Source organism: Convolutriloba macropyga, chromosome 14 (assembly GCF_964194025.1).
Source record: "Convolutriloba macropyga chromosome 14, txConMacr16.3, whole genome shotgun sequence".
Taxonomy (NCBI): Eukaryota; Metazoa; Xenacoelomorpha; order Acoela; family Convolutidae; genus Convolutriloba; species Convolutriloba macropyga.
Window position 1 is genome coordinate 40,815,641 of NC_134481.1, and position 15,903 is coordinate 40,831,543.

The window sequence follows — 15,903 nt, forward strand, 5'->3', positions numbered from 1 at the left end:
TTCATATTTGGCCAATTTTGTGGCGTTTCAATCTGATAAATATTCAAATGAACTTTGGGATGTGAGTTTCAGGTTTAGCTTTGATGTCCACAGAATTTCCCAAAAGTGAGTTATTTTTTTTAAAAAAAAACTTCTTTCTTAACTCAAAGAAGTTTTTAACTCGAACTTAAAATTGCTTCCCACTGAATAAATAGTCTGTGATATGGAGGACCTAATTTGCACGCGAATTAATTTCTTTGAGAGGCCAGTGAGTTTTCCAAAGAGATCATTTTGTTTCAACTTCATTATCTTTTCCTTTTTTCTAGAAAAATTGTTTTCTGTAGTTTTCTTGTACATGAGTGCGCCACATTTGCTCATTTGAATTTGGCTTCATAAGTTGAACATACCCGGAAGATTGTCAAAATATCCGCCATTTATTCCCTTAATCCTGATCGGGTTTGAAAAATTGCTTTTTGTACTAAAACTTCTTCTAAAGAGAGAATTTACTTCTAAATCTACCGTAAGTAGACAAGCTCCTGTTTTTTATTGAGGGGATACAGGGATACATTATGAATGCCAAAAAGTTTTAGAGCCAATAACTAAGACTGATAAGAGAAAAATTCAAGTAGCTGGCATCTAAAATTGTGCTCTTATGCGTCTTTCACGCTTCTTTTCTTGATTTCATGGACGCATTGTATCTGGGTCAAATTGAAATTCTGCTAATAGAAAAAAAGGTGCAAACATGACGAAAAAGATGTTTTTTGTGCAAAACAATTTTTTACATCAAGTGCAAATATTATATGAAGCTGTTCATTTTGGAAAAACTGCTAAACTTCTCTACTCTTGTTTTAAAGCCAATCTTGATTCAATGGAACTTATTAATTGCTCTCAAACGAAATTTGTCGCAATTTGTCTTGCTGGTCTTTTTTAATGCGATTTTTCGTTCTGCTGACTCTTCATATCATAGTTTTTATAGCTGCGAAGCTGTAAGCTGAGCGTAGCTATATTTCGGTGCTCTTGGTTTTTTGTTTTGTCGTTTGGCGCTCTTTTTTCGTTTTACATTTGTTCACACAGCAAAGTTGAAAAAGTCAAATTTTCTGAATGACTTCTTCCTCTCACTAACGGCATTTGCGCGCTTGACGTCATTTCTCACTCGCTATAGCGAAAGTTTTTAGGTTATTTGCGTGATTAGATTTTGATCATACGTGACTTACCTCACTCAATAAATTGACTTGCACTTTAAAACGTAGGTTTAATTTGAATTTGTTTAAGGTCAAAGGAACTCATATGTGCAGTAAAGGTCCCTAATAAGAGGCTTCTGTGGAATGATTTTTAACAAGCTTTATTGATTTATCGCTGAATGTTTTTTAGCCTAGTTTTTTGAGCGGCGTCGATTTTTTTTTCAATTTACATCTGTATCTGTTTCTATCTCTATTATATGGCATGCAGGTCTATTCTTTCGCAGCTATTCCGGCAATCTGCCGACTATGTTTTTCGTTTGACTGTTAACCCCAAAATCGGAATAAACAGGTAACGCCCACAGGGCATTCAGTCACTGAGCTGTTAACAGGTTGATCCTTGATTTGATAACGACTCTCTCGTTTTAAAGTGACTTTTACCTCTTTCTTGGTGCAACTTTCACAACAATGAATTCAAGCAACCAATTACAATTTCCTCAGTGTGAACAAATTACTAGATTTTCAACCTCTCTTTTGTTTTTTTTGTGATCTTACCTGAACTGACCTTTAAAATATTTAGTTATTAAAGTAATTTTACCTGAACTTTCATTAATGCAAAGGTCAAGTTTAAGATTAGTTAAGGTGAAAGTCGAAGCGGGCCCCTTTTTTTCAGGGTTTTTTCTCAGTTTAAGTTAAGCTTCGTTATGGTACGGCGAAACTAATTGAACGCTTCAGATAAGTCAGGGTATTTTTTCTGGTATATTTACCTATTATGGTATATTTAGGTAAAATATTTGTAATGTGTTATAGCGCCTATTTTTCATTGATTGTTTTTTATTAATTTTGAATTCATGAATTGCGCTTGGACGAGAAAAGAGTTCTTTAGTGGAATTTAACTTTGGGAAATTTTATTTCTTTGGAAGCTTTAATAAATAATCAACATCTGATATGTTTGTTTTTGATTTCAGACGTTATAAACGTGATAAATTTCATTTTAGCAAACACTCATTTTTTATCATTGTAAATTTGTAAATAATTTTACACTAGTAATTTCCTGATGATGCTATCAATAGCAAAAACGTTTGAGAACTAAACTGTTGACTTAAATTTTTTTCATCCAATTCAGACGTTGATGTTGATCAGCTTGAAATGACTGATAATTCTGATCTTGAACCTGAAGAAGGCACTGCATGTCTCAGGGATATTTTCTCGAATGTGATTGGCGTCAATGGAGTTCCTACTCACGTGTTATCGATTGGCTGTACCCTGTCTCAACTACAGATTGCGTCTTCTCAGGAGTTTCAGAAAGTTATCCTTGTGGTTCCTGGAAATCCAGGATGCATTGACTTTTATCGACCCTTCATCAGGTCTCTCTATGACCAATCTCAAGGTTGGAGTGGAAGAAAAATCTGATTAGTTTTTTTTTCATTTTCAGACCCCGACCTCAACGGCCTGCATTGCTTGCGATTCCCATAAGTGTTCAAAATAAGTAAAGATAGTTTCTTGAGTTAATAATACAATGGGGTCATAAAAAAATCCTGATTTCCCTACCCCCTTCCCCGGATATGGAACATAACACTGTTATGCTTCACCCCCCCCCCCCCGTTTTGGAATATGGTCCCATGTCATAGTAAATCGTTGGGGTTACCAATGTCAACGTGCAGCGGGGTTACAAATAATATGCACCTGCGGTCTTTCTTGGTTTTGAGGTGGGGGGGGGGCTAGTTTTGAAAAAAATATATATTTAATGTTAGCTGTTGAGATCTATGTACTAGCTGTTTAATCCGGGCTCTAGAACCAAAAGTCAAACAAATACAAATCATTGTCAGCTATTCTCTACGACAATCTGTTTGTTGAGTATATCGGGGGGAAGTTTACTGTCAAAGGCGGTTATTTCCGATAAATTGAACCAGAAATTTTTGCTGACGTCTTATCATACTAATATTCCACGTTTTAAATATTAATATTTCTAATAATGTTACTGATGGTATTTTTCAAACAGTAACCAAAATCGCTATTCTTTAGAAATAATATTGGGCTCAGTTTCTATATATCAGCAGCGCTATGATAATTATGCACCAGAAAATTACTTCCTTTCTGAAACAAAAAATAAGATTTAACTGTTTTTTGCAGGAATTCCAGTAATCGGAATCAGCCACGCATTCCACCAGCACGAAACCCTGGCAAATAATTGGAAATCCAGACTATTCCAGAAAGATGTGTTCAATCTTCAGCAACAAGTTCAGCACAAAATAGACTTCATCAATCTCTTCTTTGGAGAGAAATTGGAGGTCATTCTAGTCGGACACTCAATTGGGGGCTATGTCTGTTTGAAACTGCTCCAGTATTTTGATTCGGAACCAGAAAGGAGGAGAGAATTAGGAATATTATCCAATGATGTTTGCATTGCCGATGAACAGATTTTACATGCAAGGAACATGTTTCTAAATTTGCTTTTACATATGCAATGATAGTTGAAATAATTAGACTCAGAAAGATTCTAAAATCGGGATTGTGTGTGTGTGGTAAAAATAGTAACTTAATAGCAGCTATTAAGTTACTGTATGATAAAAGAAGAGACAAAAAGAAAAAATATTTCGTCAATTATCTCGTAATTAATTGGCCGTCGAACGAAATTTTCGCTTGACCGTTGTCTTCTAGAACATTCTTTCGCTTTCACTTCTCGAGTGACTTTTTCACGCTTGACGTTTTGATTTTTTTGAGTGATTTGAATTATTGGCAGAAATTTAGTCTGATGCTAAAATAAAACCGATTGTGAGTGGATGAAGTTCATAGAGCGTTTAGCGTAGTGGTTAGTGTTCAGGACTCTTATGGAAAAATCGCGGGTTCGAGCCCCTCCCTAGTCAGACGTTTCTGCTCCCTGAAAGTTTCTCTAACATATGTCCCCCTACTAAATTTTATGCCTCGCGAGTCGTTCGGGAGCAATTTGTCCGACTTTAGTCGGTTTGTTTATTTTTGAAAAGAAACAAGTTCCCTGTACAGGCGCTCTATAACCCGCGGATATTTGATGATGCCCACGTTTGAACGAATGAAAGTGTCGCCTAGAGGTCAAAAGACAATTTGGATGATACAACATTTTCGATATTTGGTGCTGTTTCTTCACTTCCTATTCACAACTCTCGTACCTCAGTCACTCTTCTCGACTGTGATTGGCTGGATCAAATCTGAATCTGAGAGTAGATTCATAAGACTCGGTTTGGACTCGCTTTATCGCACACGGTGTCTCTGCAACGTTCTCTTCATGGCAAATGACGAACTGAAAACTGTGAAGGATTTGGATCCTCAGCTGATCAGAGGTGACCAAATGCTCAATTTTCAATCGGCGTTTAAAAATTAAATTTTTGAATTCACCATATAAGTTAAAAGTATATCAAGGGAATCGTGAAGTTTAGGTTTAGTTATTTGCTCCTAAAAAGTTCCTAAAAGGAGCTCTCAGGTATGCTGCCTCTTTCTGCTGTTTGGTACAATTTGCTGTACGTACAAATTGAATAATTGCAAACTCTAAACATTATGTACAGACTATTTTCAGAAAAAAAGCCTTCTGAATTTGTACTTTCACATACTTGGCTAACAAAGTACCCTTAGGTCACTCTGATTCAGCACTGAATCGTAGATTTACTATTGGAATATACTGATTCAGTACTGAATGTCTATGACACTCGGGCCCGGGACCGGGAATTAAATTCCTAAATAAATTAGAACGTCATTGTCAACTCTTGCACAGTCTAAAATCGATGACAAGGTTTTTTTTTCGATTGCAGACTCTATAAAGAAGACTACTTTCTACTACACACCTGGAGATGGCTGGGCTCCCGCTCATTACGGCGAACAACTGAAAGAGAGAATGGGATATGAGGGCGTGAATGTGATCATAGGATGTGAGGGTTTTTCCCACCAGTTCTTGGAGAAGGACTCGGAGAGGGCTGCCGAATTGATTGTTAATTGGTGCAGGAAAGATAATGTATTGTGATCGACTGTAAAAATCGATGAACAAAATTGTGGGGTAAAATTTCTGGAACCGACGATCAATCACGAATGTGCTGGTGTTCAGCTCCTTTAGGCGCTAAAGACGACATAGCTGAACGAACCGAAACTGTTCTGCGCTTGAATTGTTGATAAATCGAAGATTTTTTGATTTCTATAGGTTTTTAACCGGAAATACTAATTAATAGCCGCGTGCTCAATTCCAGGCGCTATGCTTTTTTTTAAGATGTGTTCACACATTTTCAATGACTTTGATCTTTCAAAACGGGATAAACAGGTAAAGCCCAGCGGGCATTAAGTTTCATTAGAGGTTCAAAGTGGATGTTAGTAGTCCTTCAAGTGATTAGAGTGGTGCAGCTGCTGGGAGGACCTCTATTTAAGGTTAAAAGGTCATTTTTAGGAATTTTTGGGCTCAAAATGGTGCAATTTTTCATGTTTTTTTGTGAATTTTTTTAGTTTTTTGTTTGATTAGTCTTAATTTGAAATTTTTAAAAGTGGATGAAGAACTTTTGGGAGACAGAATTACTCGTTGTGACCGTTTTATGAGCTATGTGTTTTGATTTTATAAACACAAACACGCAAAATGATACTAATTTTTGCAATTCTTTTCTAGTTTTTTTGAACATTTTTGTCATTTTTTGAATTTATCCAGCTTCAGCAGCCAGGGAATCTCCTATAAGTTTTGATAATAGGGCATTGTATAGTTTTTAGTAACAATGGATTGGTTTTCAACATTTAAATGTCTCGAATTTCAGCATTTTTTTTTGTTAAAATCTGCATTTTTTTTAAAGTTTTTCTAAATTTTTTGTCAATTTTTGAGATTTGTCCATTCTCAGGTGCCAGAAAACTTATTCCACGGTCTGAAAAAAAGTTATTGCATGGTTGTCAATTTCAGTGGATCCGTTTTCAACAACTTAACCTTTCGAATTTTAAAATTTTTCTGATAAAATTTTCTATTTTTTTAAGTTTTTTCAAAATATTTGTTTTTTTTATTTCCATAAAGAATTTTTCAGGCCTAAATAGCTAGATAACATCATACAGGGTTTGGTAGTATGTTATTAAATAGTTGCTAGGGGGCAATTGAATGGTTTTCAATATTTCGAAAGAATTTGAAATTTTTATAAAAAATTATTTCCTATCGATCTTTGAACCTATTGAAATTGGGTTACTGGATAGCCTCTAGAGACACAGAAATGATTTTTTTGATTTTAATATTACAATTTTCAGCATCATTTCTTTAAAATTGATTTCATTTTTTTAAAAAAATTTTGGTCATTTTCGAGCTAATCGAACTTCAAGGGCAAATGAATTTTTTTCAGGTCTTGAAGATATAATACTGCAGCAATTTCTAAAATCAAAAACTGGTTTTGAACATTTTTTGAAATAGTTATATTTAAGGGGGATCAAATTTTGCCTTATGGGTAATAGCTTCAAAGTTTTATCAATGATTATATTTTTGTTTTGTTTCTCAGTTTTTTGAGATAATTTTTTTTGTGTTTTTGCCGGCATTGTTCAATTGATCTGCGGATCAAGTAGAGTACTTCTAAGTTTTTCATTCAATTCTTGGAATTGTATTTCAGGACTTGTCCTGCTATGTTTTTTTACTTCGTCTAACAGATTTTTATTTCGTCTTACCCTGACATCTTGGAATTGACTTTTTCAAAGACTTACCTCACTGAAAAAATGACTTCTGATCTCACTTATGGAACTTTAAGTTTTATGAACATTTACTTGTTAAAAGGTCAATAGTGTGCATCTATGTAGTGCCAAACATATATGCCCTAATTCTTGATTTTTAGAGTCTTGAGTTTTTGATTTCAAATATTAATTTTGGGATCTTCTCCGTTTGTGCCCCCAGTACGTTATGCGCCCCCCAGTTACAGAACACGTGCCATTTCATAGTAAGTCATTATGTAAAAATTATTGCACGTGCATCTGAGGGGTGCAAATAATATGCGCCCACTAAGCTGAGGGGGCACAAACGGAAAAGATCCTAATTTTGAAAAGCTCTATTAGGGCTTTCTCCTGAGAGCTTATGTGTCTCATAAAAATGACAGTCCAAAGCTAACCCAAAAAGTCTAGTGCTAGTGGTCTATTAAAGGACTTGTGGTCGATCTGTCTATCTAATCTCTTTAGTTGTTTCAATTCATGGAAGGCCCCAAGCGTCTATCGCGGCTATTTTCCGGCAATCTGCGGGCTATGTTTATCTACAGAAGTCCTAGTGGTGTGTTAGTCAGAATTCAAAAATTTTGAGAATTAATCAGATTTGTAAATAATTATTGATTTTTGGGGTTTTAGTGCATTTTTTTCGCGTGCGGTCATTTGAGTTCCGTTTTCGATTTCTTCTCCTTACTTTCTGGTAAAGTGTTCCGGTAAAGGTAGATTTCCGACAAAGGAAGATGTATGTGTCTCAATAGTGCATTGATGCTAATGTCTGAAATGGAATGTGAGCAACTACTGGTTTTTGACCTAAATTTGTTTCATTAAAAAATTTCGTGGTGGCCGTCTTTTTGTTCTTTCTGTTACTGAGTCTCAAAATTGACACGGTCTCATTGAAGTAATCAAGAGCTTCAAATAAACCTTTAATTTTTCAGTTCATGGCATTGATTACTTAGAATTTTTTTGTAAAAATTTGTTGATTTTCTGAACTTTGACGATTATAGTTTTTTGTTTAGTTTTTGTGTACTTAGAATGATTAGTGACAAATCCTATTGTATTTTTGAGAGGATAAGTTAATTTTTTGACGCTGTTCCCTTGGATGGTAATGGATTTTAGAATTTTGTTAGAAAACTTTAAAATTTTTGAAACAATTTTGCCCCTCCTTCTTTGTTTTTTTGTTGAGTTATTCTCAATTGTTTAGACCACTTTTTTGTCGATTTCACGTTTTTCTCAAAATAATGTTACTAATAAAACGTCGTAGCTGATTCGTACTGAAACACGTGGATTTATTTAGTTCTTTTGGTTCTCCTATTGGTTTTTTAATTTCTATTTCAATTATTTTAGTCTTTGTCTCATTTATAACAATTGTGATTAACTTATGATGAAGAATCATTCAATTTAGTTCGTAATTCTAATTTATTGCTTACTTCGTAACAGAAAGACCGTTTGTTTCTGAGTCTCAATTTTCTTTAATTTCTGTTATTCACTTGCATTGATGTTAGTCTGGTTACTTTCTCCTCGTGTTTCATATGCATTGATGTTTTTTTTCCTAAGAATAATTGGTAGGAAATTGTTGATGATGATTTCAACATATTGTTTTTCAAAAATTGTTTTCAAATTTATTTTCAAAAACATTGATTTCGCTGAGTCGCTTTTTAATTGTAGTTCTTTTCACTTGTCTGGATTTTAGATAACGCGTATTTTGAAGAAATAGGTTGATTTTTGGAGATTGTATTTTACAATTTGCTGGAGGTTGTCATTGACAAATTTTGGCACCAAAAATTTTAGAATTTGAAGTTCTGCTTTCTCATCTTTTTTTGCATATTTGGGTTTTATATGATTTGATAAACAATTTTTTAGATGATCAATCATTTGATGAGATTTAGAGGCGAGCATGATTGTTCTCGTGATTGTCTATTTGGGAACTCTAATTTGTGATTTGATTTTCTCATCTCAATTTATTCTAAATTAGTGCAATATTTCTCTTTAGTATTTAGATTAAAAACGGGATAGAGGTTGGTTTCTGGATGTTATTGTTTGTTCGATGAAATTTAATTGCTTACTTGATAAAAAATTTCTACCTGAGAAAATTTCTTTGAGATGATTTCATGTCTGTTGTTTGTTCCCGCTTTTTTTGTGAATTGATTATGTAGGATCCCTGATACTAATGTTATTAGACTTTTTTACATACAATTCTTTCCTTTTTATGATTATATTTAGTTATAATTTAAAAAATGTTCATTTTATTGAACGTTTCGTATGGTGTCAAAGAAGTTCAGTTTCCCTCTTAAGCCTTAGGACCTCTGTGATGCATTTTTTTTAATTTTAAAAATTTATAATCCCATCTGTTGCATTGGTAGCTATTTTGTATAAAATTAAAAGATTTTTTTACGCTTGTCAATCTAATTTTGCAACTTTTGTCATCATTAGCAAGATAATGTTTATAGCGTTTTCGGATTAAAATCATTTTTTAACTGATCTTTATATGAGTAGCAAAATCAAAAATTTTTATTGACCTGGAATCATGTTTTTACCTTGTATGAAATCAACGAAAGTTAAATGATGAATGACCCGGGTAAATTGTTGACAATTTCAACATTTCGTGTTTTCAAAATTGAAGGCATTTAGTTTCAAAAACATTGACTTCTTTGAGTCGTCCTTTTAGGCGATAACGCGTGTTTTGAAGAAATAGGTTGTCTTCAGTTTATTGAAGGTTTCGTATGGTGTCGAAGAAGTTTTGTTCCCTTCTTAAGCCTGATGACCTTTTATATTCCTTTTTCTCTAAAAAAAATCTGTATACCCATCTGTTACATTGTTAGCTTTTTTGTATGAGCCTTCTACATCACCTGCGAGATTAAAAGAATTTTTTTCTACTCTTGTCCATCAAATTGACAACTTTTTGTCATCAATAGGAAGATAATGATTAGTCTTTTTGGATTCAAATCATTTTTTAAACTGATCCTTATATGAGGAGCTAGAAATCAGAAATCTTTTTTGACCTGGAAGCGTACGTTTTACGTTGTATGAAATCAACGAAAGTTATATGATATGTGGCCCGGGTATTTTCTAACAACGAAGACTTTGGTTTTCCACCGTGAATTATTTTTATACAGAATGCACTTGCGTGATTGATACGAGGTTCTGTTTTACTTTATCTCTAATATGTTGATGTATATCATGTTCGTGGTTTATTTACCAAAATATATTTAAGAATATTTTTTATTTTTAATATGTCGGTTTTGGCGATTCGTTGTTTTGATCTAGTTGGTGATCTAGTTATAAGGTTAATATAGTTAGCTATTTGAATTTAAACACAGTTGACTCTCTCTGTATAGTTTTGAGCTGTAGAAATTCTCCCCTTTTCCAATTGGGTTTCTGGAACACCTTAAAATTTCTTTGGAACCTACTTTAACGTATGTTGCTCAACAGTGTATTTGTTGGCGTCTGAGATTATTGATAAATTTCACTGCAAGTGTTGCTTTTGTTATAATGGGTTAGTTTGGTTAGTTGTCGTTCTGTGCGGTTTGAACTGAAAGAAGCGTAAAAATGGACGAGCCGTTTTTGGGATCCTTCGAGGAACCCATTGGTCAGTTGAACCCGTTCAGTTGCAGTAACTGTCAAGAAATCAGTGCTCCCCAATTTCTCTTCAAATGTGAAGAATGCACCGACGATTTAGTTGATAGCGACAATGGTCTGTTCGAGTACCATTGCGAAACGTGTATACTTGTTCATACTATGAAGGGTCACAAAATTACGAACGGCGACGGTCAGGAACCGACAATTTGCGACAAACATAACCACATTCATTCTGAGTATTGCAAAACGTGTGATACGGCTTTGTGTTCGAAATGTCTTCGGAACCATAGCATGCATGAGTTCGAATCTCTGGACCAACGAGCTCTGGACATGAGATCCAAAATTGAGCAGTTCTTGCGCACTTTGGAAAAGCACGAGCCGAAATCGAGAGAAATGAGAGACACAGCTGTAATTATAATGAGAAATCATAAAGTCAAAGTTAATGTCCTGATCGATTACGTAGAGCACAAAATTGAACAGCTTAAAGAAAAAATAGTTTCGGAGATAAATGAGCGATTTGAGGAATTTCGAAAAGCCGAGCTGAAAATTATCGACTGGTATGAAGCGAATATAAAACTACAAGATGATTTCAAAGCGCTTTTGAGCGAATCGGATGTCCAAGTTGTGAAAAGTCTTCCGAAGCTGAGAATTGATTTTGATGACCTTATTGAAAATCAGGACGAATTGAGCAGGTTGAAGTTGAACCCGGAGAAGTTTGCGGGTGTTGGTTGTCTTGACAATTTGGTCACACGGTACGAGCACGAGGCTATAACATTGCTGTGTCTGCCTAACGTCTTTGTTGAGATGTCCGGAAGTGAAAACGGGGATGATAGAGGCGCAGAGAGTTCATTCCTAGGAATCTGTTTCCATATCTCTGCAAATTTTTTCATATTTCTTTAAGTAAGCGTACAAAGTAATGTTCTGTCACAAATTGAAAAGCTCGTGTTTAGTCAGTAATAATGAGTAAGTGAAGTTTGTTTTTGCTTTCTGAATTTGAATACCGTTGTGTGTATATGGGCATTTTTAAACAGGTCTCAGGATCTCGTAATTTGTCCTCGTATTAGCGAAATAAATTTTTTCTTTCTTTCTTTCTAAAATGTTTCCTTTTTTAAGCATTTATGCTCTAGCCAAATGCGTGTTTAAACAAACATTTGTAAGTTTTGGTATTTCCATTGAAATTATTTGTGTTTTTGAAACTTTTGTGAACTAAACAATACGTCTTCGAAAAAAGAGCAATTTAAACATATTTTTAAGCTTGTATACTAGCGTAATGCGTGTTTCGACAATGATAATGTTTGGTAATGTAAGCTATCAAAAATTGAGTCTAGCTAGCCTTTACAGTCAATAAATTGGTAGATTTGTTTAAAAACGTCAGTTTTTACCTCGTAAAGGAAACAGTTTTTTCGCAGTTGGAAGTGACCTCAGCAGGTGTTTCCAGATTACCCATTCCAGACGTGGAATTTGCATTCAAGAAGGAAAAATTGACGAATCCGGACATCTGGAACGTTTGAATCCCGAGCTGGTTGAAAAGTACGAAAGCTTCGAAATTGTTGAGTCAGTTTATCTTCTGTCCTACAATAGACTTCGAATTCTGCTCCTGATGAAAAACAAAACAGCGCAGTTGTTTGATGTTGACTCGAAATTGATGACTCCAGTTGACTATCCCTTCGTGGACACGTTCCTCTGGCCTTTCGTCCACTGTGACCAGTCCCTGAACTGGTCTTATTGGGACGAAGAAAGCAAGGTCATCACTGAACTGATGTTTCATATGTCTCAGTTGTGGATAGGCAGTTTCACACTACTACTAATATACCTATTTTTATTTTGGCACAAATGCAATCTAGGGTACCAGTTAAAAACGGCAATAATCGCCGGTATCCCGCCAAAATTACCTGTGAATTGCAGCTCTGTGCGACAGCTACAACAACAACTACTGATATTTCATTGCGGCCTCATTGCTCATTGATAAGCTGTTTTTTGACATTCTTGATTTTTTTTATTTGCTATTTTTGCTTCTACATTGGTTATTTGAGGGTTATGCGTTGTATGCTTAGAAGCGATTTTCTTGATTTTAACGTGGATCTACTTTAAGTTTTCCTATTTTGCTTCTGTGTTATTTTAGTTTTTATTAATTTTGGTCAGTTTTCTCAAAAATCGTTTGTTTTTTAATTGTGTGGTTTGACACAATTATCTTATAGTGAAAATCTTTATTGGTTTTTTCATCATTTACAATCGAAATGAAGATCTAGTGTCTTTAAAATTGGGCATTCAAGGCTGATAATTCATCGAAAGAAACTTTTGATGATTTTGAATTATCTCGATTGACATTTTTTGATTTTGCTTTTTGAGTCTTTATGTAGCCCTTTTCTGTCCATTACAGTCCCCTCGGGTTATAGTATCTTTGAGATAAAAAAAAGGGATCACTATAAGTTTCCACTTAATTTTCTGACAATGAAGAAAGAGTACGATTCACATTTTATCCTGGATTTCCTTTGCTCTTTTGCAGATACTGCTTGTTTTGCGACCCGTAGAGGAGTTATGATATTCTACAGGTTTTTCTACATAAATAGGAGTATTGGTTTTCTCCAGCTTTTTTTAAAAGATGAAGCAAGTTTGTTCTTGGCTGGAGCGCTGACTTCTTTATTTTCAAACATTGCCTGACTTCAGTTTATGAACGTTAAGTTCTGTTTTTGAACGTTGAGTTAAAGATAGCTTAGTATTTATTATATATTTGTTAGAAACGTTTGGTATAATACAAGGTCGATAGGTCATTTTGAGAACTTTCTTCCCATAACAGTCACTCCTCTCCATTCAAACTACCCCCCCCCCCCCCTCTCTCTCTCCTCACCTACTTCTACCTACAATCTCACCACACTCGCACCCCGGTTACCTACCTACTCGCGGCTATCTTCCCACCTACGCGCAGACCCCGCCCAACCCCCTCCCCCATTCCCGCCCACCAACAATCCTAAATTAAAAATAGTGCTTGCGTTCTACAACTTTTTCATTGTTTCATTAAACTGTATTTTTCTTATTTCTCATTTTTCTTCCTTATTTCTGATTTAGGTGAGGTTTGTTTAGATATTATTTTTGAACCACTCTCTGGCTCGTTTTCAGTTTTTCTGGTGGTTCTGTTCATATTTGAACGGTAGTTTGCATTTTGTTCGCTTCTAAGTCATTCTACTGGCAATTGTCCAAATCCGATTAATGGCGTTTCACTTCTCGTTTTTTTTTTCCTGTGAATTTTGGGTTCACTTGAAATTGTTGTTTTCAAATTATTGGTGTGATGAAAATTTTATGTTTATATTTTAGTATGATCATTAAATATTCTTAACATTGAATACTTTATTCATGCAAACTGAAAACTCTGTGATCTCATTGTTTGTCTTTTTCATCTGTAAGTTTAAAATTTTGTTAATTGAATTCCTATTATCTAACTTGCAAATAAATGTTACATATGGTGGACAAATAAGTTCTTTCAGAAATGCAGCTTCCGTTTTTCCCCATTTCTATATTTTAGCCCAACCCCGTTATATTGTCACATCGCCCTAGCGTCGGCTAATAATGTCAATATCCTTTTCCTTTGAAACTGTAATTTTGCTATTTTTCCTTGAAAATATAAATTTATGTAAACATCACTTCACTGAAGGTGATTCGGTTTACACACTCACACATGCTCAGAGTTCCCTGTTACGATAAACCCTTAATCAATATGAGTTGCACCTCCTGGTCCTGTTTGTGCTTCTTTGAACCCCAATCTTGCTCCATATTCAAAGTCGACACCCACGAAACCAAATTCGAAATGATTCCAGTTTCCTTCCACGGGGTCCGGTCCATGGACGCGTCATCGTGCTACGGCCCGGACGTTCTCATTTTATGGACTGTTAGCAATAAAACGGTTACAGTTTTGCTTAAAAAAGTAGACCTCTGGAGTGTCGACAAAAAGATATCATGGTACGAGAACGCTAACTCCATTTATGTGGCTATTACTGGAGCTAATTGTAGCCTCCGGTTAGTGCCAGCAGTCGCTAATGAGAGTATGAAGGAACCGGAACAAACAGAAGATGAAACTGAAGGCGAAATAACAGACGCTGAAGTTGCGGTAGCGGAGGAAAAGTTTCAGTTTGCTTTCCTTATTGGGTGGTAGAGGTTTGAGGGTCTCAAAAGATAGGTGTGGTGGTTCTTGTCTTTCGTAGAGTTTATTAATGGCTTTAAGTAATTTATTTTAGTTAGCTTTTTAGAGTTTATTAGCACAATGGCCCTTGCAAATAGGGTTTGGGCATTAATTGCATCAAATTTTGGATCTGTTCTGTTTTGCCCCCCCCCCCCAGCTTAGTAATCTTTTATGACCCCCAGGTGCACGTACTATTTTTTTACATAGTAACGTGCTATGTAACAACATATAATTTGTAACTGGGGGTCATAAAAACACTAGGGGGGGACAGAGTAGATCCAAATTTTTAAACGATAGGCAGCCTTAAGGACAAGCTATACTCTACACATATTTTGAATAGATTAAAACAAAATCTGTTCAGATTTTTTCAGTTTATTATCTTTCAGGTAGTTTGTAGCCCAGATGAGTAGCCCGGCCTCGTTAATTTGATAAACAAATTTTACAATATATTTTTCTTGACTTTTTGCTGCTTTTTAAATGACTTTTTAAGAACTTGGAAGTCAGTGGTACCTGAAGAAATATAAAAAAAGTTTTGCCTTTTGTCAACTGATGGCTGGTCTTATATTTGTGGCAGAATGTTACACGAGTTGGGACAAGAAATTGGGAAAAATAAATTCGAACGTTTGTTGATGTGAACCGGCAGTGAGAGAATAACTTATTTATATAGAAAATAACTTGTATTATTATTAACTAAAACATGTTTAACAAGGTTAATTACCAAGTTAATTATCTTCAACGGTTATTTCTCTGGAAATTTTTCAAATTATGATGAGGTTATGCGACTGCTAAACATAGAAAACAAATTGAGGTACAAGTGGTACAATTTTAAATTGCCGATTTAATCCTGTTTAATTGCTCTCGAATAATATTTGAAGCAATTATTGTGATTGTGTTGTTCTTTATGGTTTCGCAGTTTATCGGTTCATTTATCTGTATTTTTATATTGATCGGGTTTTTATAAAATAATGCTCTTAAATCTAAGTGTGAAAGTACTAAGGATCTAAACAACATCAATAGTCACTCAAATGGAGTTCGATGCCGTATAATATGAATTGATTTGATCGCCATTGCCTTTCTGAATTTGAGTATGATTCTAAAGAGTTAAGCTATGATAATCACTTTTCACAATTAGCTGTGCTGTTGTTTTAAAAGTTACTTAACTTATCTCTCGAGTTTGGACAACAGGAGTGACATCCAGTTTTTAAAACGTTTAATCGTTGAAAATTAAATTGAAATTTTTACCAACAATGAATAGGTCCATCTTTGGTTGGCATTTCAATAATGTTAATCACCACTATAACGATACGAAAACCATTAATAGTAAAGAAAAAC

At 34.8% G+C, this 15,903-nt stretch overlaps 2 protein-coding genes across 2 annotated transcripts; both read left to right on the top strand.

The window, feature by feature from the left end:
- Positions 1-2,217: 2,217 nt before the first annotated feature.
- LOC142353117 (lipid droplet-associated hydrolase-like) lies at positions 2,218-5,319 on the top strand. Its single transcript, XM_075405325.1, has 4 exons — positions 2,218-2,547; positions 3,291-3,597; positions 4,149-4,474; positions 4,940-5,319. Exons 1-4 carry the CDS (start codon positions 2,307-2,309, stop codon positions 5,146-5,148), a joined length of 1,083 nt encoding a protein of 360 aa, XP_075261440.1. The 5' UTR covers positions 2,218-2,306; the 3' UTR covers positions 5,149-5,319.
- Positions 5,320-11,708: 6,389 nt separating this feature from the next.
- Positions 11,709-14,633, top strand: LOC142353153 (uncharacterized). The gene is made up of 2 exons (XM_075405365.1): positions 11,709-12,141; positions 14,047-14,633. Exons 1-2 carry the CDS (start codon positions 11,998-12,000, stop codon positions 14,542-14,544), a joined length of 642 nt encoding a protein of 213 aa, XP_075261480.1. The 5' UTR covers positions 11,709-11,997; the 3' UTR covers positions 14,545-14,633.
- Positions 14,634-15,903: the final 1,270 nt, after the last annotated feature.

Coding starts and splice junctions, on each gene's coding strand:
- LOC142353117 (XM_075405325.1), top strand. CDS start 2,307: ATGACTGATAATTCTGATCTTGAACCTGAAGAAGGCACTGCATGTCTC. Junction 2,548..3,290: donor TCTCTATGACCAATCTCAAG/GTTGGAGTGGAA, acceptor TGTTTTTTGCAG/GAATTCCAGTAATCGGAATC. Junction 3,598..4,148: donor ATTTTACATGCAAGGAACAT/GTTTCTAAATTT, acceptor AAAAGAAACAAG/TTCCCTGTACAGGCGCTCTA.
- LOC142353153 (XM_075405365.1), top strand. CDS start 11,998: ATGAAAAACAAAACAGCGCAGTTGTTTGATGTTGACTCGAAATTGATG. Junction 12,142..14,046: donor ATTGGGACGAAGAAAGCAAG/GTCATCACTGAA, acceptor ACTTCACTGAAG/GTGATTCGGTTTACACACTC.